The sequence below is a fragment of the Ilyonectria robusta genome, assembly GCF_021365365.1.
Source record: "Ilyonectria robusta strain PMI_751 chromosome Unknown BGZ61scaffold_8, whole genome shotgun sequence".
In the NCBI taxonomy this organism is placed as follows: domain Eukaryota; kingdom Fungi; phylum Ascomycota; class Sordariomycetes; order Hypocreales; family Nectriaceae; genus Ilyonectria; species Ilyonectria robusta.
In genome coordinates, this window is record NW_025764442.1 from 555,519 (window position 1) to 582,510 (window position 26,992).

General features: G+C 54.4%; 8 protein-coding genes across 8 annotated transcripts; 4 read left to right on the plus strand and 4 right to left on the minus strand.

Moving 5' to 3' along the window:
• Nucleotides 1–1,556: 1,556 nt before the first annotated feature.
• Nucleotides 1,557–2,330, plus strand: BGZ61DRAFT_219640 (uncharacterized protein). Its single transcript, XM_046238088.1, has 4 exons — nt 1,557–1,676; nt 1,777–1,883; nt 1,972–1,988; nt 2,063–2,330. The coding sequence occupies exons 1-4, from the start codon at nt 1,659–1,661 to the stop codon at nt 2,164–2,166; spliced, it is 246 nt and encodes an 81-aa protein (XP_046105249.1). The 5' UTR covers nt 1,557–1,658; the 3' UTR covers nt 2,167–2,330.
• A 552-nt stretch (nt 2,331–2,882) lies between these two features.
• Nucleotides 2,883–3,690, plus strand: BGZ61DRAFT_219642 (uncharacterized protein). Its single transcript, XM_046238089.1, has one exon. It carries the CDS (start codon nt 3,055–3,057, stop codon nt 3,523–3,525), a length of 471 nt encoding a protein of 156 aa, XP_046105250.1. The 5' UTR covers nt 2,883–3,054; the 3' UTR covers nt 3,526–3,690.
• A 967-nt stretch (nt 3,691–4,657) lies between these two features.
• On the plus strand, nt 4,658–6,333 carry BGZ61DRAFT_517032 (uncharacterized protein; the record flags this gene model as incomplete). Its single annotated transcript, XM_046252314.1, has 4 exons — nt 4,658–5,149; nt 5,217–5,347; nt 5,439–5,506; nt 5,839–6,333. Exons 1-4 carry the CDS (start codon nt 4,845–4,847, stop codon nt 6,331–6,333), a joined length of 999 nt encoding a protein of 332 aa, XP_046105251.1. The 5' UTR covers nt 4,658–4,844.
• A 1,233-nt stretch (nt 6,334–7,566) lies between these two features.
• On the minus strand, nt 7,567–8,020 carry BGZ61DRAFT_449783 (uncharacterized protein; the record flags this gene model as incomplete). The annotated part of the gene is made up of 1 exon (XM_046245653.1): nt 7,567–8,020. A coding segment is annotated over exon 1 (254 nt), but the record flags the coding sequence as incomplete, so codon positions are not given.
• A 3,404-nt stretch (nt 8,021–11,424) lies between these two features.
• BGZ61DRAFT_219710 (uncharacterized protein) lies at nt 11,425–13,081 on the minus strand. The gene is made up of 2 exons (XM_046238090.1): nt 12,395–13,081; nt 11,425–12,033 (listed from the first exon to the last, which is right to left on the minus strand). The coding sequence occupies exons 1-2, from the start codon at nt 12,970–12,972 to the stop codon at nt 11,790–11,792; spliced, it is 822 nt and encodes a 273-aa protein (XP_046105253.1). The 5' UTR covers nt 12,973–13,081; the 3' UTR covers nt 11,425–11,789.
• Nucleotides 13,082–18,979: 5,898 nt separating this feature from the next.
• Nucleotides 18,980–21,070, plus strand: BGZ61DRAFT_219794 (transmembrane amino acid transporter protein-domain-containing protein). Its single transcript, XM_046238092.1, has 3 exons — nt 18,980–19,306; nt 19,364–20,921; nt 20,994–21,070. Exons 1-2 carry the CDS (start codon nt 19,100–19,102, stop codon nt 20,606–20,608), a joined length of 1,452 nt encoding a protein of 483 aa, XP_046105254.1. The 5' UTR covers nt 18,980–19,099; the 3' UTR covers nt 20,609–20,921; nt 20,994–21,070.
• A 1,992-nt stretch (nt 21,071–23,062) lies between these two features.
• On the minus strand, nt 23,063–23,486 carry BGZ61DRAFT_531552 (NADH-ubiquinone oxidoreductase B18 subunit; the record flags this gene model as incomplete). The annotated part of the gene is made up of 3 exons (XM_046253723.1): nt 23,063–23,182; nt 23,261–23,385; nt 23,456–23,486. 3 exons carry the CDS (start codon nt 23,484–23,486, stop codon nt 23,063–23,065), a joined length of 276 nt encoding a protein of 91 aa, XP_046105255.1.
• A 1,104-nt stretch (nt 23,487–24,590) lies between these two features.
• BGZ61DRAFT_219729 (alkaline-phosphatase-like protein) lies at nt 24,591–26,908 on the minus strand. The gene is made up of 5 exons (XM_046238091.1): nt 26,298–26,908; nt 25,762–26,234; nt 25,221–25,710; nt 25,046–25,167; nt 24,591–24,993 (listed from the first exon to the last, which is right to left on the minus strand). The coding sequence occupies exons 1-5, from the start codon at nt 26,686–26,688 to the stop codon at nt 24,643–24,645; spliced, it is 1,827 nt and encodes a 608-aa protein (XP_046105256.1). The 5' UTR covers nt 26,689–26,908; the 3' UTR covers nt 24,591–24,642.
• Between the last annotated feature and the right edge of the window lie 84 nt (nt 26,909–26,992).

The following is a 26,992-nucleotide window of genomic DNA, read 5'->3' on the forward strand; positions in this document are numbered from 1 at the left end:
GATGGTTGATGGACGATGGATGGAGGAGCGAGGGTCTTCTTCGAGAGGCCCTCAAGGTTCTCACCTCCCTCCTCCCTCACTAGACGGAGAAGCGACGAGGCTTGCGAGACGGTCAGGCAGAGAGAGGTGGGATGAAAGCCGCATTGGCGTCATGGCTGCTCCGACGGTCCTGGTTAGGCAATGCCACCATGGCCGACTTTGCAAGGTCAAGCCCAAGTTCGCCCGCCGGTGACTGTGACTGTGACGAGGCAGGCGAGGACTTGGACTCGTTGGCTGCCTTCGCACAGTACCTGATACACGGGGTCTAAACTGGAGGTCGCTGTCACGGTACTGTCACTGCACTGTTACCGTGACTGCTACTGTCACTGCCGCTGCTACTGTCGCTGCACTGCTACTTGGCAGATAGACGCCGATATGTGAGCGATGCCCAGTGTGTCACACTTCGCTCTGTCAGAGTTAGAGGCCGTCGTGGGTTCTGTGACGGCCCGTAGCGGGAACCATGACACTACCATCCTTTGTTCGTGCCCGTTACCACTGCCGTTCCCGTTCCCCCTCTTGACGTCCCGTTTCCCCCTCTTGAGCGCGAGTGACAGATCCCCCGAGTCTGGATAAATCATCCGTCACCCGTCATCCGTCACCCGCCGAAGTGCCGGTTGCACCCTCATCCCTATCCCTCATCCCTCATCCTCGAACATCATCATGTGAAAAAGGCCTGAGGGGCCGGGCGGGCCAGCGGGTCAGTCAGGGACGTAAACCAGTAACCAAGCCTCCGTCGAATGAAGTTTTTTTCGTCTTCATCTGTCAGACCCGTCTCGACCCAATGGATCGGTCCTGTTCCGTTCCTCTCTTCGCCGACGCCGAAGGTTGCGAGGAGCGTAGGCTGGCCTGTGTGTTCCCTCCAAGCGTAGTCCCTTGGGTCTTGGGGGGGGGGAGGGCTTAGTTAGGCTCCTCCTCGCCAAATTGCAACACGGCCACCCAGTGTCACCACCGTGGATTCGGGCAAGTTGCATACTGCTCGGCCAGCTGCATGTATTTCACGTATTGTTGTACTGAGTCACACCCCCAGGTCTCAACCCCAGACCCCTGTCTCCGCCTCGCTCGCTGTCGCAAAAGTTTCGACACGCCCCCCCTTGTCCAGTCCCCGTCAATTCCGCCGCCGGGGCGTCTCGCACACGTACAGTGGTACCGTCCTGACTGCCTGTATCTCTCTGGCTTTAGGCCCTGGTCGGGCCCTGGGAAAGTCTGCCAGAGTGGACTGTCGACAGGGGTCTGGGAGGGGCGCTCGCCGCTCTTCGACGCCTTTGACCTTATTATAAACACCTGGGGCCCGGGCAGAGCACGCGGCGGCCCCTCTCACCCCGTCTCTTGGGATTCAATGACTATTACCATTACTCTGGATTCGCCTTTTGCTCTTTTAAATACGCTTCGACCTCCCCGGCCCTGCCGACGTTGACGCCGCGTTGCCGTTGCTGTGGTTCTGACAGACATTTTGCTTTGATGCTCACTCCTCCTTGACCATCCTCCTCTCGGCTCCGCGAGACTATATATCACCAAACACCCACCTTCTTGGTCTCGACCGCCTCACGTTTTCCATACACCATCCTCCATCTCTTCCACCACTCGTCTCTCTACTCGACTTAACCCTCCCCTCTTCCATCATGTGCAACTACATCTATGTAAGTTGGACCACCTCATTGGAACCACGGCACAGACTCCGGACCCAGCGGCAGCCTAGGGATTTCAAGTATCGTGACTAACAACATGGCGATGTCATAGAAGGAGCTCAGCTGCCAACACCACTACCACTTGGTAGAGTCTTGGTGCCCCAAGTATATTGAGACTGAGCGAAGGTGTCCCCCCACCATCGTGAGCAAGCAGTACTGGTGAGTCAGAACCATATCCCCATCCTCATCCACAATGGAAGCACACTGCAATGTGTAGGAATGACTCGTTGCTAACACCTTCTCTCAGGGGCGATGACATTTGTGGTATGTCCCAATTCTTTTCCGGGCTCAATCTGCCGCCAGACGTTAGCGACACATCATACTGACTAGCCATCCAGCCGCATGCCGCGAACGTCAGCAGCCAAGCACCCATCCTTGGGCCAAGCTCATCCAGCGACCTGAATCTCGCATGTCATATACTCCGCAGCTCTCGGCACAATGAGAACGTCCCTCCGCGCAGGTCGGAATATCTCGACCCTCTACGCTCTCCGCCGCTACCCGACCTGCGATATGATACCCAACGAAGCGGCTAAGACACGTCCCGACGCGGACCCCCCCACATGTCGATTTCGAGCATAACATGAATCCACCTTTTCCCGGGCGATTTGAAAACTGAGACAAAAACGACGAATTCTTCCACCTCTCCACCTTCCACCCTCCTGGACCGACGCCGGCCTGCACACTTGAGGGTCCTTCCACCCGTCGACCCCACCATAGCCGGTGAGATGGAGGGTGGGACTACGGCGGACGCAGGACGGACTATTTATTACCTACATTTCGACAACGGACGCTCCGAAACCGAAACCGAAAAGAAAAAGAAAAAATGACACCAGAAATCTGGAGACTTTGACTGAGGGCGCGAGCGGAACATGATATTTCCTTTTCCTTTTTTTTCCTTTTGGGTGGGTTTGGAACGGATAAAGACTTGGTACTCTGGGTGCAAACCTGCCCCTCACACAACACGACTTCTCCTCGCTCTGCAACATCGAGTTAACGGAGGGAGGCCTGCGGAGTGTCGGGCGTCGATCAACGGTGGTGTGAACTGGGGTTCAGAAACATGGGCGATGGATTTGGGCTAAGAGCGAACGGCGGGCCCAGCAGCCACTAGCACCAGGGAAACCAGCGACGCTCAAGTCTTAGATCCGGGCCCACGACACCCTCATTCAACCGCCCCCAAACGACACCTCCTGGGCCGGCATTGGACGCCACAGCCAGCCTCAGGGCGGTCAACGACAAGGCTCGCTCGCATGGTGGGATGGCCGCGGCCGCCGTGGGATTCGGCCCACAGGCCATGGCGTGGTCCCGGTGTCCAGGTTCGGACGGATGACAGATGGGATCAAGCAACCCCAGTGATCAAGCCTCGGGACGTGGGGGAATGAGACAGAACGGTATTGGTAGGGGGGCAACTGGCGCGATTTTTTTTTCTTTCCTTTTGTTTTCTTGGGGTGCATGGACTAAGGAAATGGGCATTTGGGATCAAGGGCACTCATTGATGGCTTGGGAACGGTCTTGTTTGGGGGGCTTGTTGCCTTTCCCATCACTGTACTCTCTCTCCGGCATGGCGTTTTTTCGTTTTGCCACACCATGGCGACATAACTGGGATGGATCAGGAAGATTTTGGGGTTCAGGGCTTGGATCATTCCGTGTTTTACATGTAGTCTTAGTTCTTTTTTGCTACACTCCATCGACTGGAACCACAGACAGGTACGATTACCACATACTGTTCGGCGCAGGGAAAATACAAAGAGATAAAGAAAGCAAAGTTTTGCACATAAAAGCCTTGGCATCATTACATGTGTAGTCTACGCGTGCGTCTGGTTCGTATCACCAACCCCCGGCGGCAGCAGCATCATCGCGGTGAACGGTGAGCGGAAGACCCATCGAGGAAACACCAAGCGAGTACGCATGCCCAAGGAGAAAACACACCCCTATGCGCTCCGCCAGGCCATCCGGGTCGCCTTAGCAGTTGCAAGGCCCCATGGAATGACGTCTCGTGGGCCTTGGTGGACGCACGTCGAGTCAGGAACCATCGCCGCTCGCAATCCTACACGCCGCTACCGCCGGGTCGTACAGCTAGCGATGTGGCATCACCGTTCACGAGAGAGGCATGCCGGCGGAGGGCGTTTGGAACTAGCCGCTCGGCCCGCGACGCTCTCCCGCTTCCCGCCGCTGAGGCAGTCTAGCGTTTTTGCATTTCCCCGCCGGACGATTCAATTCGCGGTGTCGTGACTGTTGGGCGGTGGCATATATCTACGTCTCTGCCCAAACGCAATCCCCAGCACACGAGGCTCCGTACAAGAGAGCTTCCCCGCGACGTGACGAGGTCCAGGTCGCCGGTCCAACCGCTCGCCACCGCTGGATCGCCACAGCGCTGTTGCGATTGGGTTGCGCGCCGGTGGGTTGGAATGGATCCCCGTTGGCCGTCGACGCGTGGCGGCATCTCGTGCCCTGTAACCCTGGCCCCTGGCTCCCCGCCTCCAGTGCCGGCCGTCGAGGGCTTGGTTGGCTGCCAAAGCATGCTGCTTCGCGAGAGTTTGGGCGGCTTCGATTTTAGCTGACGAGCTGTGTTTACAATATGCTTTCTCTCGTTGCTAGTTTGCGAGGCTATGTGGTGGGTGCTGTGCGAGGGTGCAGTAGCCGCTGCTCTCTCGAGCAGATGGCGGATGGCGATCATAGCGGACGACGCGGCCAGGAGATGACCATGGCAACGATGCGTCTCCTGATGGAGATTGATAACTGCGCAGATGAAATGAGGCTCGCCTGAGACTCTCTGAGACGTCGACGCGGTCCGTGTCTGAGTCTGTGCATACGCCAGAGACAAGTCGGGGGTCTCGAAATAGCAATGATCGAGCTTCACCTATATCCGTCTGCCGATATAGACGACCGAAAATTATTATACGTCGACCAACAACTACAGAGGGTTGCAACGCTGCCCGGTTCGACAACCTAGACGCATGCGCCGTAGAGTTACAGCACAGTTCGGACGTACAGAGGATGTAGTACGCTGCGGATGCAGACAGCTACTAGGGATGCAGACACCTGAACACATGGCATCACCTGGCTTTTCCCATCGACTACCGCGCCTATGTACGCCATGTCGCCCATCTGCGAGGCCCTGTCATGCCCTGCGAGGCCCTGTCATACCCTGCCATGCCAATTCACCTGTCCCCCTTGTCCCAGACCGTCTCTCCTGGCGGCCTGATTCGATCCACTAGACTTCATTCATCGTCCCACGGTCGCCTACGGAGGTCGATCATCTCAATAATCTGCCCAATGCCCGCCCACTGGTCCAACAAGTTCTGGCGGTTGTCAATACCCATGCTGCTGCTTCTCCTGTCGTTCAGGGCGTCGTCGTCCCCTGTACTTTCCGCCAACGCTACTGCGGCGCGCCGCCAGCCCTACTCGTTCCGTCTCGCGCGTCCTTGGTAGGGAGCCGTGGCCAAGGATTTTGTCGTCGTGTTTGCTTTTTCTTCGTCTACTTGCTGCCGCTAGGGGACTTTACGGTAGTTGTCTCTTTCCCCCACGCACTGCTTTCACTCTTTACAGACAAGCCCTTGTCTCACTCGCCGCCACCGCCGCCGCCACTGCGCCAACATTGGCCCAGTTCGGGCTACCGTCTAAGGGTATTGTCTTTGGAACCCCTCCGACGCTCCGACGCCTCCGTGGACGCTGACTGGCGGGAGAGGTTCACGGTAGCTATCTAACACGGACTAGAAAAGTCGGAGAAAAACACTCGCAAATGGGTCCAGCGGGCATTGGCGGGCGACAGCGATGTCAAACACGTAGGTACTTGGCGGGTCGTCCTTGGGAGTCGGACTTACCCATGCGGCCTACTCTTGCTCCTAGGTGGCTGGCAGCAAAACCTTGATTGTTGCGCGTTCGATGAGGTCTAGTTAGGGGCCTCAAAAGTTGACCAGCGACGGTGAGATGAGAGACAACAACGCTTTGCTAATTCAATGCCTGCTTTGCGAGACTGTGCTGGGAAGCGCGGCTAAACACATAAAACCTCTGCAACCACAATAGTCAAAGTGACATCCCTAACAGCATGCACGGCTTGTAGGTGCAGCGTGTGCGGTGTGTATACTGCATACATAGCAGACTACCGAGTAGTTAGGTGCCGTCCTGTGATGGACCACCATTGCAGCGCAGTGGTTCATCCCGATCATGTCCACTTCTCCGTGGGATGAGACACGTGCGCCACCTGCTCGCATCGGGACGTCGGACAATTACCACAGCCCGCCTGCCATCGACCCGTTCCGAGATGCAGCCACCGGCTGGCTTCGCTCGCCGGCTACGAGATGGCGATGGCGATTGCGATTGCGCGCCAAGGGGGCGTGTGCGCTGCGCTGCGATTGTGTCACGTACGAAAACAACGTATGAGGTAATCTCGGCCGGTGGGGAGAGCTGCGCGCCGGAGATCTCAACGTGGGGTGTAAACGTGGGTAGGCGGTCTGGTGTTCTGAGGAGGGGGGTGAGTGGGAGATGGCGCCGGATGATCGTAATGACTGGGCTGGAGGATGGGGGTCGATGTCTCATGGGCATCGCCTTGGTTGCATTGACGGCTTTAGGGACAAGCATCCCTCACTTCTTTGCCTCCTTTTGGCGCTGATAAGAATCCGGAGATGCTTCGTTTCCCATTATCTACGCCTTCGCTCCCCCTCCTAAACCTTAATCTTTGCTATCACATCATATCATACATCTGTAGCCGCGAGTATCAGTGCCTGTATCTCTACCAGCCAGCTGGACCGCGCCCCATGATAACAAATGGGCCTGCCATTACCAGCTGAAGCCAGCGCCCCAGTCAATCGCCTGATGTACCCTGCTTGCATCTACAGCCAGAATCCACTTTGTAGGAATTTCACTGTGAGACAAACAGCCCTACACGTTTGATCCCTTTCTTATCAACCCATAGGGCCTTTTTACAATTGCCTTCCGGAAGCGAGCACTCGGTCATGCCGTCGTCGGTTGTTCGCCCTGTCCACACACCTCCCCGGCAGATTGCGTGTGGTATTACATGATGGCCCATTCGATGTGTCGTTGAAACAACACTCCGGCTTCTGAGGACTGTCACTAACTTAGACCTGCAGCTGTGAATTAGGGACTCGCCGCCGACCGCCTCTCCGCAACCTCCAATCACCAACACGGCATACCCTCCTACACCAGAGCATGACCGCATATCCAGAGGTCATTCACTGAAATTTGCACATGAGATAAGATGTTCGAATATTGAACCCTCTAAAAATTGCCACATCAGGCCTAGTTGGGTTGATATGCTCATTTTGGGGAAGGTGATGCTAGCAAGCGCTCCCTCACAAAGGTCCCTTGTCTCAGTACCTTGGCTAGGGTGGTATGTGCTGGTGCTGGTGGTCAAAGTGAGCAATCAGTTGGCCGAACGAAGCACCGTCCGTAGGGGGCAGGTAATTACTACGAGGATGCCTCACTGCCACAGCACTTTAACTTTTGTGTGACCCAACGTGCAATGTGGGAGCCTCAAAGGCTGGTAGTACTCGAAGAGGGGATTCCCCATCGGATCTCGCATGTGCCAGCCCTTGACAGAGGAGGGTGTGCTGGTGTCAAACAGCGTGGGTCATATTTGACGATACTTGGCCGGGAGTTGATGGGGGTGCAAACTGGAGGAGGGAATATCCCAGGACAACGGCGAGCTCCGCATCCTCCTGATGTGTCAAGCAATCGACTCTGCTCCGAGTCGTCAATGCTCCGTCATGATGATTTAGGGATGGTTTCGCCATTTCGTCATTTCGGGTCATCATGCGAGCTTTCCGTCACCGAGGGCCCGTGGGAGGCACCTGCAATTATCCCTCATCCCTCATCCCTCATCCCTCGCCAATTCCACGTGTGTGACCGGGAAACCCCACGCTCTGTCACGATGCCAACCTGGTCCGGCGTGGGATGTAAGGTGTGAGAGGGGTCATCGTTGACGTGCTCCCCTAGTTACTGCTGTGGCGGCCATTGCGCAGCAGAAGTGCCGGGTGCGACTGCGGTCTTGGCTGTTGGTGAGCACAAAATGAAGCCATGACATGAGGATTGAGATTTGGCATTTCAAGGGGCCGTGGATGCCCCGGATGGAGGCTGCAGTCCGTCGCAGCCAACAGCTCCGGCTGCGCGGGCAGGCGAGCCAGACCCCTGGTGTGACATGGCGGACTTACTGTATGGTTGGTATGGAGTACTTGGTGGACTGCACCCATCACCGTCTAGAAGACGTCTACCCCACAACGAACCGCTCACCGGTTTTCGAACCCTGCATACGGTCCTACTGGGGAGTCCCTTGAAGGTCGTCGCTCACCGAGGTGGCAGCGTCGGAAAGGCCAGGGACGCTCGCGGCCGTCGCAGCCAACGCACGGCCAGCGAGCAAGGCCACCGTTGCCCATGTTGGCCACCGTCGTGCGACATCGAAGCTCGGTTCCAAAGCCGTCGGCTGTGTTTGGCGACTTCACCGACGTAGTCCGTGGCGCAGCCTTGACAAGTCGTAAGGTGGCTACTGAGAGCTACGCTTGCGAGGGCTCGGACATCCAAACCCGCCTCACTCGGACGTGGTGCAAGGGTTTCCTGGCCACTCGTCCAGGCGCCAAGATGTCAATGCCAAACCGTCTGCTCGGGAAACGTCTCGAACGTCTCCAGCGTCTCGGGGGTTCCTAGGGGTCCTGTGGACTGAAAGTACGCCTGGGAGGCCTGCGATGCCCTGAAGGGGGTGTGCATGGAAGGGCATTGACAGGTGGAAAAGTGCGCCAACTGCTCGGTCAACAGCTTCAAAAAAGAATCCACGTCGCTGGACCACGGCGCCGAAAGCGTTACGAGGGTCGCTGCGAGGGCGCTGCAGGGCTCCTAGGGCTCCAGAGCCTTTTAGGGCGATTCTTTAAACGCCGGACTTGTGGGCTCCGGTGCAACTCAACACGAGGCCTGTGAACAATTATCCGGACGATATCCATGACAGCCAAGCATCCTCACACTCATCCATCCATGATATCCATGACATATCGCCGAGATGACGCGAGCAAGGGCCGATGGGATCGCTTCGAGAAGATCCACGAACCCCGGTTAACTGCATCTCGTTCGCCCTGCAAACCCCCGCCTATTCGCAAAGCCCCCTGCACGTCAAACTTCAAACGGCGTCAAACCCTCACGCCCGAGTCCTATTTCCTAAATGGTCGACTTGCAGAACTTCCACACCCCATTGCGCTCCAGGCGAAATTCTACGTTCCTTGTCAAACTGCCCACCTTTGGGTCAATGGGACTTGACGAGAGAAACATCCTCGGTGTCCGCTTGCCCAAAGGAGCATTTCCTCAACGGGCGACGCGTGTTCTGATCCGGAGCCGTCTTGTCCTGTCCCCGCGAGGCCCGGAACCTGATGCCACTCGCTCCGAGCATAGACTCACCACCCATCGGCGATCGCGGATGGCTTCACACCCCGAGGCGCGCATCTCACCCTCGGGCCATCTCGCACGACCGCCCACCCACCGCATGTTGTGATGCTGGAAGACGGGCGGCTTGGCCCAAGTCAGCCTGGCCGAAACGTGATCAAGGCCTCATGCCACAATGGACGCCGCCACCAGCCTGCATCAAGATTTCCTACATAGTACTCCACGATCTAGGCCCCCGGCCTATCATGGGACCCCCGGCATGAGATGCTTGCACCCGCACCCGCACCCGTGTTTGAACATGTGACTTGTATGGCGTTCTCTAGCATTGTCCGCCTCACTTTTGAACTTATTGGGCGTCCTATTGTTACTCCGGTTTATTGCGTGCCAAGCTGTTTGTCCCTACGTGCATGAATTGGTTCGTGGCTGGCTGATAAAGCCATAAGCAATGTCTCGGAAGGGTGGCATTGCGAAGTCTATTCGCTTCTTTTGAGGAATCCCATAGGGCGGAACTAGCAAACTCTCCCAAATTGCTACTACGCCAAGAGCTGACTCAAATGGCTCTGAGACATGAGTGCAGACTTGAAAGCCACGACGTATTGAATCAATAGTACTTCCGCCAACTGCAGCCTTGGGGCACTGAAAGACACTTCGACTGGCTTCATCCGATGATCAGTGCCACTAACCCACTTCCTAAGGTTTGTTTGCCTATCTCCTTCGTTACCGACAGCTTGGGACTATCTGACTAGTACTATGTAGCCAACGCCATTTGTCTTAGTCGTTGATTGACGGATAGATTATAGATTAGTGATCTATTCGTGTGGTTGCCAGTGCGCTGGCCAAGACTTTGTTGGTTGTGTCCCGACCCTTGTCTAGCTTCCCGTCCTGCAGCCCTGTCCACTGCTCACGGCATTTGGCACCCATCGTCATCGGCTTGTGCCCGAATCTTGCCCTAATAGGAGAATAGGGCAGATAAAGTGACAGGTATTCAGCTCACAAGGATTAAATATGTGGATTCATGGGGGTGGCCTTTGCTACCAATTGCGATTCCGTGTGTGTGTGTGGCGGGATAACACAGCGCAGCTGATTGCCAATGCGACTTGTCAACGCAGCAGTCTGCCTTTTGGAGACCATAATTATACGTAGACCATAATTGTACTTAGATCGCAATAACTACTCATAATTAAATAATGGGGCACTTTGTCAATTTTTATCCATATTATTCGGTGCGGGGGATATTTACACGACGCTTGATTGTCCGACTTTGGCCCTGTACTCGTGGTCATATAGGCCAAGCCAACAACATGGCGGCAGCCCGTACGGCCTTCAAAGACCAGTCTAGGTACGGTACTCAATTTTATTTGTGCTAGGATTTAATCGTATAATCCCCCGCGTCTCCCGCCTTTTGGTAACAAAGAAACCAAGCCTCGAAGTTATCCCCGAACGACATCCCAGGGACGGTCATCCACATGCACCACCTGGATAGGAATGGGATATTTTACCGTGAATGAAGGAACTGGGTCGAATTGCAACGCTAAAAACAGGGTCGTATCGTCCGCCGTGACCAGCGCCGAGATACTGAACGCGTCCCCACGCTCGTTCTAGCCGTGGCAAAGCAGGCAATTGCGAAGATCAAGATAATGGGTATTACTCAGTGTTTAATGACAATCGAATTATCTTCATCGCCACAACCAATGTCTGGCCACTCTTGGCCTTCCTGTGAATCCACAACCATCAAATTTCTCATGTCCGCCCGCCTACAGTTTCCCCCACTAAGAACCTCCCCATTCGCGATCAATAGACTGCAACATAACCATCTCCCAGTACGGCATCAAGCTCCAAATTCTTCTACAAGGAGAACCCGACCCAGTGCTCAAATTATGACACTACGTGTGAGCTCCAGGAGCTCGGTTGGACACGACGACCGTCCTTTTCCGCTCGCCGTGAGTGAGAAGTAATAGTCGTGTGAGTTGGCTCAGCACCCCAGAGCTCAAGTAATTCGCTTTCAAGGGTATATGTGCAAGGCGGATCAAGTAAGGAGCAAAACTACCATGTTCCGCTAGCTTTCTGCAAGAGCGGCCAGTTCAGGGTTCCATCTGCCGGATTTGTGACATATCATTAAAGCCACCCTCACAACCAACAGCCAGTGACAGTCCCGTGGCGCGCTAGGCAGATTTCAATCATCCCTCAACACACGATAATAGACTTAGCGCCACAGTCTTCCGTCTTGAGCGAAGGACATAAACACTAGCCGGGCTGACGTCCCACATGATCGACAATAGAGAGCGGTAGCTAGTTGAGGGCTTACGCTATCCCTTGCCTTTTGCGCCTAGGCCTTGCCTTGTTCGTGAGATCACGATCCCGCTACTGGGTGCCTGGATTGCGTTGCATCGGCAGTCCAGCATCAACCAACAACCAACATGCCATGCACATCACCCTTGAGCGGCCGCCGCTAATTGTTGGTCTGGCCCCGCCGGCGTTGCTTTTTTATGTGACTCTGTTTGTAACATTTTCGTCGTTGCTTCGCGTCTTGACGTGAGACGGCAGTTGGTTATGCCGACTACCGTTTCCCATATCAATTATCACTGCTCAACAAAGACTGGTTCCATTTGAGTTCTGACAGGTGTGTGTACCCATACTCATCCCATTCAGGTGTGTCGCCCCTGCATGGCGCATCCATTCAATGGCTTACTGGCGCTTCTTGTCGTTGGCATTCTCTTCCCCAGCCACCACAGTTCCGTCGGGGAGGATCCGCTCCGTTGATCGAACGTGTGCCAACACAAACGGGTAGGCAATGTCACAACAAGTTGCTGTACCGATGATGAAGACGCCAAGAGGATGGAGTACAAAGCCATGAGCCTCCGGCCAATACCACCACAACAAGACAGTAGTCACGGGAAGTCCCATGAGAGTGCCAACGAATCGACAAAACCTGTGCGAGATAACATGTAGTCAGCGCAAGGCGTCATATCGTGGGGGCTCGGGGTGTAGCGGGATTGCCGTCTGCATCCATCATGAATGTGTGCGGCTGTGCTTCTGGTGTAATCCAGACCACTTGGCTCGCCACCTTTGGGCTGAGGAAAACAACACCTGACACGCAAACTGCAGTAGAGCACCATTCTCCGTGGATCAAACAACTAAGACAGACAAACTGTATCCAATGAAAAGGGGCAACAAGCGAGCTCAAAATGATAGCTCAAAAGGCGTAGAGATGTCGATGCAGACACCCCCTTGGACAATCGAGGTTTGCAATAACGCGGAAAGTCTGATAATTGCATCTTAGAAAGACTCACCAAATTGCATAGCTTTGTCCGCCTGAGTGTCCTCGCTGGAGGAGCATAGCCAGGGCGCTGATGCTGAAGGTCATTTGCGCCACGCCAGCCGACCAAAAGGCCAACTCGGTAGTGTCGCGCGCTTCGCGGCCCTTCCACGTCTTGCCCCATTTGATGCCGTAGCCGCGGTGCGGCTCCTTCAGCCACCACCAGACGAATAGTGCGTTGCCGACCAGACCAAACAAGAACATGATGCCTAGTAGCAATGGGATGTTCCTTGCGATGAGAGGCGACGATGCGAACGAGCGAGGAGCCGTCTTGAGCGTGACATACAGCACCGGGATGTCGAGAAGTAGCCAAAGTGTGAAGCCGAAGAACTCTATCGGCGCTTCGCATACTCCAAACGCGTAGACAACCTCCCAGGAGAGGTTGAGCGCGAGAGCGAGCAGAGGCGCGGGTGTCGCTTTGGTGGCCAGGGAACGACGGATCATGAAGACGTAGGCCGCCAGCCAGAAGGCGATTCCGGCGCCGAGGCAGGCTGTGGAAGCTGGAACAAGCCAATTAGGCGCTGTAGCCGGAGCAATGTCCGAGGAACCCATTGTTGGCGATGGATGTGGGTGTTCAGGATGTTTTAGATGATTGATGGTTGATAGATGACGCGACCAGTCGATGAGGTCCCACAGTCGAGGCTCTATCAACCCAATCCAAATGGAATCAACGAGATCAGATTACTGAAAATCCAGGTCAATTGCCAAACCCAGATGAAGCATAGACAATGTGAGATCGGCTCCCGTATTCACAACTCACGATCCTCGGATCATCCGATTCTGAACCTTCGACGACAAGCAACACGCGGCACTGGAGCTTTCTGGAGCTTACTTCTGCACAGCCGTATTGCCGAGAGCCCTAGCAATTCGATCAGTGAGTCTGGAGTTGACGTTGGGTTGAATGATGAGGTAAGATGAATCGTAAGATTAGAAGGAATGTCTCACTCAGGGCGGTGGCCTGAGGCTCAAATGACTTACCCTAGACCTCTTGACGCTTACCATTCTCAGGGACGATTAGCAACTGATTCACATATGTAAATGAGTATTGCTATTCGCACACATGAATACATTCTTCAATTATACTGATAATTATCTATTATTTAAAATACCAGCTCTTAGTATTTATTCTCTTGGATTTTTACGTATTTATTTTATTTAGTTTTGTCGAGTTGAATCTTTTGTTGTGCATGAGTCTAAGGTCTAAGACTTCCAATTTTAGATGAGAGGAAAAACCTTCTCTTCATGAGTTAAGAGAAGCAACGATGGCAGTACTTGCAACGCCGATGATGATGGCGTGGCAGGCGATGGGAAAGAAGAATCACCAGAAGTTGAGGGAGGCGAGAGCGAGGGAGGTGATTCGGTAGAGGACGAAGGCCAGAAAGAAGGGCCATCTTCTGGCCAAAGGTCTTCTGCATCAGGGTCACATGACGACCAAGCCACAAGTTCGTCATCAAACGACATCACCGGAACGTCCATGATTATTCAGGCGAATTGGGCGGGAAACGATGGGATATGCGATAGTGAAGCTGGGCAACAATCCTCAAAATTTTCGTACGGAATCCTGACAATACGTTTCCAGTACGATCTGTAGCTGCGACAAATAGAGAAGGAGCCGAATCGAGTTGTAAGGGGAAGGAGCGAAGTCGCCCCGCCATCTGCCACGAATGGGGACACTGAACACGCCCTGAAGATCGCCTTAACTGAAGAGAAGAGATTTCTTGTGATGGAAATTACCCATGAATACATTGCCAACCTCCCATGAACCATAGCAATCATCCTCCCGATCGTACATGTACATTTTCGGCCTCTTTCCCATGAAGCTCATCATCTTCCATCAGTTATTAGAAGCTTCAGTGTTGCCCAGTGCTGTTTCGTTTCCGAATTCTTCAAACTCTGCGAGTTTTTCCTCCATTGGGGTTAGCACATACCGAGAGGTGACCGTCTCAACGTTGATGGAATGGTAATACGCAAAAAAGAATTCTGTGAGGACCAGTTGGATACAGCGGCTATCCTTTTCCACTCGCGGTAAGTTTTTACGAGTATCCAATGCCGCAAACGGTTGTTAAACTGTACTATGAGCAGGCTATTCGTCCAGTCTTCGGAGTATAGTGTAGCAAGTGAAGGATTTCAGAGAATGGTCAACTGCCAGTCACCAGTGATCCGAGGAAGTATCACCTCACTCGGAGAATGTTAGGATGTGATCAAGTACGAGGCAGCTTGGACGCAAGCAATCTGGTTCGCCCCGTACTTACAGAACTGGGAATCGATCGATGCAGGTGAAACAAGAGACTAGGGAATACTCAGCAACAATCACCCCGGGATACCGTAGCTGGGAAGGCTTCGGCAGCCTTCAATGCTTTACTGAAACCTGCAGGAACAAAGAATGCGGCCGTAAATCCGTTCGTGTGCAACTCCTCTCTGTCAAAATGACATCGTGAAAGGAGCGCGGGTTTGGTTAGGCGGGAATGAGGTGACTACCAGTATCGTTCAATATCAACAACTCCTCGTGGAAAACTTTGGTATATCACATGGAAGCCATCAACTTGCCTCGATCAAAGAGTAGCGGTAGTTTAAATGCACCTCGGAAGTGCAGGACAGTCCAACTCCTGGCATTCGCCAGGGAGATGTGGTTGAGTGGAAAGGTTGCTGTGAATCTTAGATCGTCTCTAGATGGGCGAAAAGGAGTGCATGGCATGCGTAGAGTGGCATTGTTGGGAGTTCGGTAAGTAGCGATGTGCTCTCTCTTGTCGAAGAAGCATGTAGGTGTTGCACTTGGCGAGAGATGTCCTGGGCGTTCCAAAATATGAGGGGTCAAGTACCCTCGCTGTCGATCATTACCGTTTGTTTGCCCTGCCTCATCAAGAGGAATCAGAACACTTGTCTCAGGTGAAACTGTCGTCTGTCGAGATCCGAGAGCTGCCCAAGGCCGGGTACGACCGGCTTTCAGCCTAATCGGAGTCGTTCGGATTTCTCCAATTCATCCCGATGCCCAAGAGAGGGCCTTTTAGGCCTCCGGTTGTTGTACGATGTTGTTTATAGACCCAGACCCTGTAATGCCCACCCAGTCGACTGTATCGAGTCAAAAAGGTCCCGAAGAACCCGGTCCTGGTTGTCGGCAGAATTCGAGACCTAGCCTGTCGCATTGATGACAACCTGCGGTGACAATGCTTTATGTCAGATGGTCGAGAAGATGAGTACTTTAGACGTCATATATATGGCACGGTTGTAGATTGTCCTCATCAATGCTAGCAGTAGTGAAGCGGACACTTTTTTAAACTCGGGTGACGAGTCATCTTGGCATCTTTTAGCCCCATACATCCCCTCTAATGCCATTATACCGCGGACGACCAAGGTCGCATAAATTGGCAACCAACTTTGAGAGGGATTCGAATGTACGTAATGAGAGTTGCGCAGCGGAGCCGTAACGGGTCGATGATGACTTGGCAACTCCAGGATGTTAACGCGAGGATCGGCTAAGTTCCGCCCGTAGTAGGCGTGACGGTGTGACGGTGATATTGACCCCTGGGGAATTCAAAATTTGCGGCCCTAGGGTGGAAGGGGATGCAGAGCCGAGTGATACTGTCAAGAGACTTTGATGTAGGAACCTTATTGGCGTTGAGGTGTGAGAGCTGTAGCGATGAGGAGATCGTGACCAACAATCCATGACGCGACTCCTCCAGGAGCGGAGTTGTTAGCAAGCACAAACAAGTTCATGCACAAAATACCGCAGGCCCTTCCTCGTAGGAGCAAGGTTCTGTATGGGTCATAGTGCACGGGTCTCTTAGGTTGTGCCATCGGAAAGCGTACTGCGCGGTAAACATACTCTCGAGCATTGCAGACAGTGAAAGGGATGAGATGGGAAGTGGCATCAAGTAGCAGGCCAAAACAGAGTTAGTTCGTGGCGGCATTCTTGGACAGAGCCGCAGCGGATGCCGGAATGGCCTGCTCTGCCCCTAGTAGACGGGAGACGGGAGATAGAGACGGGTGGCCGATGAGCAAGATCAAGCTTGCCCAAAGAAGCAGCTGCGAAAAGCTAGGTGGTACTTCGTGTCTTGGGCAAGGCTGAGGGTTGAATGCGAGTCGGCGAGAACGCCGCGGTGAGGCGTGCGGAGGAGGGAGAAGGGATCTGGGGGGATGCCGCGGTGGTACCACGATATTATTTGGCCGCGCCTAAAAGGGTCAAGATGAAAGGCGGCATCACCGCTCGGCACGGGACTCTCCTCGCGGACCCATCACCGGCACGGGCCCGTCGACCTGCCATATATTTCTCCGGTATGCTCGGGGTCCGATCTTCACAGGCGAATGGGGGCGACGCATTTGCTGTGCAAGTTGCGTCGTGAGGCAAGCCAAGGCTTGAGGAATCATCTTCACCATGGGGAAGCGGGAGCCCCTGAGGGCGATGACCTGGGGCAATAGCACTTGTCCCATGGGGAGACGGGGCGTAGTACGTAACAATCCTGGAGAGGAGGCGATGCTGGAATCGACGTGTCATGACGTCCCATATGGTGTTCCATCATGAGTGTCCCAGACGAATGGCCCATGGAGGCGTAGCGAGTGCCAAGGGCCATCGGGTATTCTAGGATTGCAGCAAATCCCCGCCGGAACACCACCAGAGAAGAGAAAGCGCCTTGGCGGACATGCTGCGAACGAGTCGGGCCACGCCCGGACAACGGCGGACCCGTGGTCGGCTTGGCGCCGTCGAGCCGTGAGAGTCGTCGACGGAGGATGAACAACGGGTCTCCGGGTGGAGCACCGGGGTGAAGCCGGCCCACTCCGGCCCACTCGCACCTCGCCGGCTTGTTTCTAGAATACGACTAGAAGCGGGTGACTGTCGTCCTTGGCGCCGACGGTGGCCGCTCTGCAATGCACATGGTGGATAGCCGCTGTGTATATGCGCCAGAAAGACGTCACGGAGACAGGGACAGGGGCCGCAGAGTCGCGGGCCACAGTCGCTGCGATGGATGTCTTAGTCAATTCTTAAACTACAGGAGACTTTCCCCCGGGCCTCGGTGGCGAGGTTAAAGAAGAACTAATGACACTGGCGTCTGGTTGTTAGAGGCATCCTCAAACAAAGAAACATGTTATCAGCTTGGCGGACAATAAATGACCTCTGGCGTTTCTCATCATGCCCGTTTCCCTTCGTCCGCCTTGGCCTACCCGCCCCGTGCCTTGATGGATCTGTCTCGCGGCAATCCGTGCGTCTGCCATTGGCCCCGTCCCTGTCGCTTGTTCCCAGTTAGGCAAACCAGGATGGACGTGAACGCACAGTCGTTAATTCGTCATGCGTGGCCAGCTTGGCTGCTGCCAGATCATGCCTGTTGGGCCGTGGGCGAAGGATCCCTTTCTCTCTGCGTCCGACGGGAGAGACCTTTCCCTCCCGAGCCAATGGTAGAAACGTCAGTCTCGTTCGTCTCAGCAAAGCAATGCCGCGTCCCAGATCCCAGGTCAGGCCTTGTTCCGCCGCAGCTCCACCCCGATCCTCCCCCCTGGGTCTAGTGGCCAAAGGTGATGGGCCGCCGTCAGCCTCGGATAGCGTTGTTCTAACGACCACAAGACCCTTAGACCGCCGCCGAGCCGCCGTGGCGCCGTCGTCACAAGGCGGCGTGCGGCTCCGCCAGCTTGCGTCTGCCACCCTTGCACTAAGAGTTCTTCGCCACCGCCAGAGACGTTCGTCAGTAGACGCCTCTTCCGTCACTGTACAGCGAGGGTGCGCCTACTTCGACTCTGAGGGGGATTGGGAGACACAAACAGTCAATGGTGAAGATTAAGAGCATATTAGACAGACAGACCAGCAGACACTTGGCAATAGAGGTCCAAGACCATCGGCCTCTGCTCGACCGGACCGGACTCAAACCTCTAGGATGACGGCCGGCCCGGGCCAAGCACACGTCCCAGTACGTAACATCACAGCTTCTGGAATGGAGTAGCCTGTCCCATCCCCCACGGGTCATTCGCATTCTCGTGTCCAATTCGTCCCTCACCCCATGGAGAAGGCAGCCATTCTCCAGAGTCAGCTCCGGCATCTTCATTGGGGCTCCATGACCTGACACGACCAATTCGACGAGATACAATGCCCAGCCCAGGAAGCATATCCACCATCTCCATGTCGCCCCAAGGTTATCCAGGAGACGGTCCCCCGTTTTCCTTGGGCCCCGTGTGGCCGAGCTACCCCGATTTTGTGCCAAAGGGTCCCGCTCCGCGTCGCTCCACCATGGGGAGATTGCTCTGGTGCAAATGCCTCTACCCCATTTGAAATGGTCTAGTCATCCGATTAGGGCAATGGAGATGCGCTCACGGGTTTGCCGCCTGGAGAGGGACACCGCCCCAGAATGTCTGTGGACCAGGATCATCGTGGAGCGGCGAGAGGGAATTCCGAGCTTCTCTCCTGCTCCTACTCTTGCTCTCCGTGCCTCTTCCCTGTCTCCTCAACATTGTTGATATATATATTGTCCTCATCAACATTCAGACAGTCGATCTTTCCCATCCTCAATTCCATCTCCTCCCTCCTCGTTCATCTATTTCCCCTCCATCAAATATACTTTCTTCCCTCCTTGACACATATAAGCTCAACAAATATCCCGACAGACCTTATATAAAGTTCATGTCAGAAAACTAAGAGTGTCCTTATATAAAGCTTGTGCCTAAACACTGAGTGAACAAAACTCCAAAATTACCAGCCATGGCTGCTTACCCACAAGAGGCGAACAACGCCATCTACCCTTCTGACCATGGCTTCGACTCAAGCAAGACCGACAGCAAAGACAAAATTGACCATGAGAAGGCCACTGGTCCCGATCTGCGGTCTGGGAAAGTTGCGGACAATGGCTTTGGTGGTGGTGAGGGCAGCAAAAACTTCCGCACCATGACCAAGTGGGATACCGTCTTCGTAAGCCACAACACCCCGAGATAGAGAGGAATAGAGCTAACGGTGATAAAAACGCAGGCTCTGCTCACTAATCAAGTTGGTTTGGGCGTGTTGTCGCTTCCTGGCGTGCTCAAAGTCTTTGGAATCATCCCTGGCATCATCGCCATCATCGGTATTGGATGCCTCTCATGGTATACCGCCTTCGAACTCAAGCAGTTCTACAGCCGCCACCAGCATGTCCTCAACGTTGTCGACATGGCCAAGGTAGTCGGAGGTCCTACCTTCGAGGTTGTTGCTGGAATCGGTCTGCTCATCCAGGTCATCATGACCGCCGCCTCCGCCTCCGTCACCCTGTCCATCGCCTTCAACACCATCTCCGGCCACTCGCTGTGCACCGTCGGCTATATTGGCATCGGCTGCCTCGGCTGCTGGGTTCTCTGCGCGCCCCGTACCGCCAAGTTCGTCTCCCAGAGCGGTCTGCCCTGCTGTATCAGTGTCATCGCCGCCGCCCTCATCGTCATGATCAGCCTGGGCGTCAGCAACCCTACCGATGCTCCCCCCAACTGGGACAAGGAGATCCTCATTGTCGGCAAGCCTAGCTTCCGCGAGGGCCTCAACGCCTGCCTCAAGATCTGCTACGCTTACTCCGGAAACATCAACTTCGTTTCGTACATGGCTGAGATGATTGACCCTGTCAACGACTTCAACTTTGCCCTGGCTTGCCTCGAGGTGTCGTCCATTAGCTTCTACACCATCGTCGCCATTGCAATCTACTGCCTTGCTGGCGAGTACACTGTCTCGCCTGCCCTGGGCTCTGCTCCTCACGTCACCGCCCAGATTGCATACGGCATTGTGCTCCCCGCCGTCTTCTCGACCGGTCTGGCTTTCGGCCACACCGGTATCAAGTATGTCTACGTCGAGGTCATGAAGCGGTCCAAGTTGACCCACGAGATGACTGCCAACACTGTCCGCTCGTGGTCCATCTGGATGACCATTGTCACCGTCTTCTGGGTCCTCTGCTTCCTCCTCTCCAACGCCATCCCGGTCTTCGACTCCATCCTGTCCATTGCCTCCGCCACCACCATCTCCTGGTTCACCTTTGGCCTGAGCGCCATCTTCTGGCTCCACATCAACTGGGATGTCAAGTTCAACGGATGGAAGAAGACCACCCTGGCTTGCATCAACTTCTTCCTCATCTTCATTTCCCTCTTCATCAACGGTGCCGGCCTGTGGTCCTCGGTCACCGAGCTCATCGACCTCATGAACTCCGATGACAGTTCAGTGCAGGGCGTGTTTGACTGTGGCGATAACGCCTTGTTCTGAGCCTACCATTTAGCACACCGGCCTTTTCCTATTTTCCCCTGAGATATTGCGCACAGCCATTTCCAAGACTGAGCGATTTTACTAGTGTATGATATGTGTCATTCGGTCGGGTTCCGACCAAAGTGTTATATAAGAGAATTCAAATAGTGGTTCCACACGATCATCGTTGTGCCCAGTCGTCGTGTTGTGCCATTTCTCCACTGTTCAGTGTAACCCACAGGCGTTCTTGCAACAATTGGGTCACAGGCATTCCGCAGAGCAGTCGGAAATCCACAAAGTGACCGAATTGGCAGTGCCAAGAGAGCGGCGGTAGGTGAGATGCCTGTTCATATGGCAATTGTGGACCGTCGTTGAATAAGAGTTTGCTAATGCCGGCTATTGTAAGTGGTGGGTCAGTTTCACGCCTTGACGTTAGGTGCAATCTGGTGGGATCGGATGGAGCCGCCAAGGAGCCGCAAAAGAGCCTCAAGGCCAGGGGATCCAAGCGAGTGGATCTGATCTGATAATCACGTCGAGTGGCCCGATGCGGATTTGCCCAAAGCAAGCCACCCGTCGGAGAGCACGTCTGTCGACTTACATGGGATGGATTTGGCTGTGTGTTCCATCCTCTGCAAGCGACTTATTGCCATGAAAGCTTTTCATTTTCTCCGAACCGAGGTGAAACGAGAGCTTGGCAAGATGTGTTTTTCTCTTCGGCTGCGCCGGGATTCCCTAAAGTGGTCCTTGTGTTGACTCGGATGGTGACTTGGGGCTGCCGAGACACTAACAGAGCGATGACGATCAGTTTCGCCCAGATTGACCTGGGTTGAGCGATGGATCTGCTCCCATTTCCTTCAACCTCGGGTAGCCGCGATGAGGATGACGAGGATGACGATGCACGGAGCACTACCTCCTGGCAGAACGGACATCAAAGGGGTGGAGCCCCGGTGGCCAAGAGACTCCGTCACCAGCCTTGTCGTCAAAGTCTCTACCGACGGAGCGCGCTCAGCTTGGACACGTCTTAACGCGGTCCCTTTGCACCAGGGCTGGTGGGTGTCGATCCTCAAGCAATGTCAGTCAATGTTCTAACCGCGCTGGTATACCTCGGTGGTGGCCATGGCTGTTGACCCGACCTGGTTCATCCATTGTAGCCAGAGACGGGATATATGGGTAGTGTTGCTCGCACAATATTTAGTCAGCTTGCACGATCTCTGATGAGTCTGTTTCGATCCCGCTAGACTAAATTCCGGGCGAGAGTGCTTATTATATACTTATTCATGCCACGCTGAGACAGGGCCGATGCCGCAGTCTTGCTTTTGTCGCTAATTGGTTTCGGCCGCATTCATGCCAGGACTGGATATCATCAGTCATCGACCAGGCAGACTCATCATCTGTATGGCCACGATTGCGACGCTATTCAACATTGACTGGGCGTCCCACCATCGCCATCCTGTCAATCCACAAAAAAAACAGCCCGTGATCTCACCCATGCGCTCCCTTTACTCGTTGTGCGGCTCTCATCAGTGGGGCATTCATAAGAGGCTCTGTTCAAACCCTCTCGGTATTTCAACTATTAGCACATAGTTAACATCAACCCTGTCATTTAGGCCTTGGGTTGCCATATCCATCGTCCGGTTCCCTCCAGGTCTTGATCGCAAGGCACTCTGCAATGGGCATCGATCGCGTCAACTTGGTCAATCTAATCGTGCTTCCCTCACCGTCCTGCGGCTGCCATCGGCGTCTCGTTGACAATGCATCGACTCTGTGAACGCTGGCGTGTTTGATGCCACGAGTCCTTCGCCTGGATGAACCTGGTCGTCCATGCAGAGCCTCCATTATTTCGTGCGGCTCTGGTCGGGGACTTGAGTAGAGAACTGCAGCTGGTTCCCGACAAGTACTTTGCTCGTACGATGATGCCTGTCTGCCTTGGTCACATTCTTTCCCAACCATCCAGGTTCCGTTCAAGGTTATTGACAAGGTCGTCCTCCGACATTTTTGTCCCCGCTGCTGATATCACTTCGACGAGAAACCTGGTCCATCGTGGAATCCCTTTCGTCATCGGTGTTGGGCTCCCGTCGGCGTCCCGCTCGTGAGGAATCCCGTTCCAGCTGTTGCCACTTCCTCGTTGCTTGGGCATTTCGATGGGATAAACCGGCTCGATCAATGAATATCATCTTTCCTCCTACATGGCTGTCGTCGGTACCCTGGGAGGTCCCTCCAGGTGATATCACTTGTCGTTGCTTGGACCAATGGGTCGTACCCGTTCACGCAGAGCCTCCCTTCCCTGCCGTGTGGCTCCCAACGGCATCCCAACTCATTCCTACGGTTAGTACACATCTCGCACCAACTCAGAGGTTCACGCTTCACGCCGCTTGGATCCGCATGTTGGTCTTGGTGGAAGCCTCTATTCCCATTCCTTACACAGTTGTATATGTACAATCCGTCCGGCCGGCCGCCACGCTCCAACAAGCCCGTCTAGTTGGATCGCGCGCCGTCCTTCGACTCCCTCAACTCGTCCATCTTGGCGACTCGCTTCTTGAATTCGACGTATTGGCACTTCTCGTAACCGTGTCGCTCGTCCTGACCATCCCGTGGCTGTGAGCGTTTTGTCCTCGGCGGAATCGTGGGAGTAGGCGGCGCGGCCGCAACCGCACAGCCCAGCAGTAAACTTACCGTGCACTTCCAAGGAGCGTACCACGTATCCCTTCGGCACTTGTTGAGGGGGATCAGGAGGTGGGCGCAGCTGTCTCGGTAGGCGATGGGGAGACGGGCATCGCGCATCTCCTCGCGGGTCGCTTCTGCGGCGGGAGTTAGCGATTGAGACCGGGGAAATTGGCGCTGGGGATCAATCCAGCGGGTATGACGTACGCCGCGGCTCGGAAGCAGTGTCGGAAGCCATGTTGCGGGTTCAATTGGGCTTCGAGATGTGAGGTTGCTTGATGTGCAGAGCTGTCGTGAGATGCTCCTCGGGTCAAGGTCGGCAGTTTCCGAATTTCTGCCTTGGAATTATGGCTGCCACGCCGGCGTGTCCAATGAGCAGCCGTGAATTACCACGCTCAATCGGCGCCTTTATCAACAACTTCTACAGCATCCTCCCGGAATAAAAAGGGGATTTCTTGAAAAATAATGCCTTCAGTGTCCATTCGGATCTCAAATCATTGATTTGCCTTGCCTGAACTCGAAAAGCACGGGTGCCAATTTGGATCTCACGGCGACGCCACAGTTGGTGGGTCCAACTAACCCAGCAAAGCCACTCCAAGGCCTTACATGAGTTCGCTGAAATGCAAAATGACATGGGCGACGGCGATGAGACACCCGACTCGTTTACCGTAACTAGGTATTTTGGGCCATGAGTTCTTCTACTTTGATCAGCGGGGTATTTCTGGCCGTGTTCGGGTTCCTACGGGTTCCTACCAAAGCTGAGTCTCAAACCCCAGTCGTCACGAGCAAGGGCCGGAAGAGGCGATGGAAGCTTCAGGGGCAACCTGGATCTCCATCACCAGACGGTGCAAGGTGCTCAAAACAGACAAATCGTCGTCCCATTCTTGAAGCATTGACCTTGCATTATATCCGGACTATGTGTCAAGGTTTTTGAGGCCATCTCGGACCTGCATCACGGCCGAGGCCACTCTGGTACGGTGAAGAGCACATGGAACTACCACAGTACATCCATGAGCAAGGCCATGTGTCGTCAGCACATGATCCATCATGTTATGTCTACAGAGCGCCTGTGGACCCGTCGTGGTTCAAGTCATCACATCATCAACGGTGGTCCCGGACACTCCACTCTTATGAAAACTCTTCTATTTTGCCAAGACAATCAACACCAGTTGTTCGTAATAATATCCACAGGAGCATGCCAAGGCCGCTTTGTCTAACACTTCATCTGAGGCCCTTGAGTGATTGGGCTCAACTTTTCATACACCGTCGCCCCATCTTTAGGCATGTGTAGCTCCAGGACCCTTAGGATGGAGAGATGTCCATATAACGACATGGCGTAGAACGACATGGCGTAGGTTCTAAACAAGATAAGATCTTCAGTCAGCAGACCTCATTTAAGTCCAATGATGCCACTCCAACCCATCACGGTATTGGTAGCCAACTTGAGGCCCCTCGGCGTCGACAATATATCCATCCTCGCATCGATCAAAGTGAACCTTGACCTGCAGCTGATAAAACCCATCATACTTCTGCTGGAGAGCATCTTGTAGACTTTCCACATCACCTTGTGGGTGCAGAATCTTCCAAGGCTCTACGCACGTCTTACCTCTACATGACTTTAGCACCAGCATGAGGGAGTCTAGACGGTCAACTACCCGGGTGATGCTGGTCCCGAGGAGGGACAAGTGTTCGGGGCCAAAGGCTCCTGCTCCGCGAACGAGGTTGTTCAGTTGCCCTGGGTCCTTCTAATACGATGTTAACAATTTTCGGCATAGTCTAGGAATGAGGGGAACATGCCTTGATGTCGTAGAGCTCGTGCTCATTGTTGCACCAGGCCGAGTAGTAAAGGTCATAGTTCTGGTGGACTATACGAACTCCCTTGTAGGTATTGTTTCGGATAACATACTGCCCTTTTCCATCTGTAGCATCTGTCAGCAACCAGACATTATCATGCGACAAAGGGTGAACAAACCGAACCCCCCCGTTTCACCCTCTGCAAGCGCCATTCCCCAATATTCGACTGCAACATGCTCGTGTCTGATGATGCTAGCCTCATCCTTCTGCACTGGAATAGGGGTGCCATCAAAGTCAGGGCGGAGTTCAACTCCGGCCAGCTTGAGAATCGTCGGGGCCAGATCGATGTGAGTTGTCACGGTATCCTCAACGGAGCCAGCAGCTACGCCTGGGCCGCGCACGAAGAGAGGAACTCGAATGTCCTCGTCAAAGCCACATTCCTTTCCGGGGGGCAATCTGTGCTGCCCGAGGTGGAACCCGTTGTCGGAGGAGTAAATGATGTAAGTATCGTCGAGCAGGCCAGCCTCGTCGAGCTGAGTGACGACTTGCTCGATGATCTCGTCGACTGCCTGCAATGCTTGAAGTCGAGCACGATAGTAGTCATCGATATATGAAACTGAAGACTCGCTCAGCTTGGGCAGTTTACGGATCCAGCTCACACCGCTGGGCTGTGTGTATGTGAGCAACAAGGCCAGCAAGCGCTAGAAGAGAACACATACCGAGTCGGGGTTGAAGTTGTCTGACCGTGGGACCTTGACTCCCTCGAAGAGATGAGAGTGTCTCTTGGCCGGGATTGGAGTGGTCATATGAGGCGCACCACCGCCGCGGTTGAAGTCAATGTTGGAGTGTGGTGCAATGGGTGCAATGGCAAGGAAGAAGGGGTTCTCGGCGTCAATGGCCTCCCCGAGTAGCTCGCGAGCATACCCAGCAATCAGGTCTGACGTGTGCTCTCCATGGTGTCGCACAGGTGCCTCGCGATTGCGCTGGTAGATGGGATTGAGATAGGAATAGGTGCCCGGGTCCAGGAGGAAGTTTGTGCCGGTCCATGCCGCAGGGTACGGCGAGTCATAGTTGTAGATGTTATGGGCGTTGAACAGCTTCCCTGTGTAATAGGTGTTGTAGCCAGCCTCCTGCAGCCAGACGGGGAGATAGTTGTCGTTTAGGCCCTGGGAGACAAACTTGGGGAAGCCGCCTTGGTAGGTTAGCAATGCTACTCAAGCGACACCGATAATGCAGTGTGATAAGAAATGCTTACCATATGGAGGACTAACATCGGTCACATTCGTGTTGTGAGGCTGCTTGCCAGTCCAGAGCGAGACGCGGGACGGACAGCAAATGGCAGTGGTGGTGAAGTGGTTGACGAATGAGGTGCCTTGGTCGGCAATGTGCTTGTGCAATAGCGGCATGTAGGAGACAGAGTCCATCACGGCATCCTGGTCGTCGGTGAGGATGAAGACAATGTTCTTCCTGCCATTGCTAGACTTGCCGGTAGTGTCCGCAGGTGTCTCACTGCCATGGCTATCGGGCGATGCATCTTCCCCGGATAATAGTATCTGATCGTGCGGCTGCGGTGGCAAAGCTGCTGTCGATGCAGCCAGCATTGAGCCAACTAGGCAAGCTGGCCGTAGCCACGTCAAGTACCGCATGTTGGTTATTTGAACCAAGTTGCGATGCTCACTTGTCTCTGCCACGGGCCAGTCGGGTCGGCGGTGACAGTTCCCTGGGCAAATTCCCTTGCAGATCAATCAATACACGGAAACCCTTCTCCCTCGAGAAAAGCGACCTGAAACTCAAAGTCTTAGAGTTAAAAAGCTGCCATTCGGTATTAATCCTGAAGCGTTCGCAGCACTCATCAAGACCCTTGAGCTATCTGCGCGTCGATGAGAACGTCATGCAGCCCTGGCACTCGCGCAATTGGTTCCGCAATGGCGCAAATGTTAGTGCCAGAGC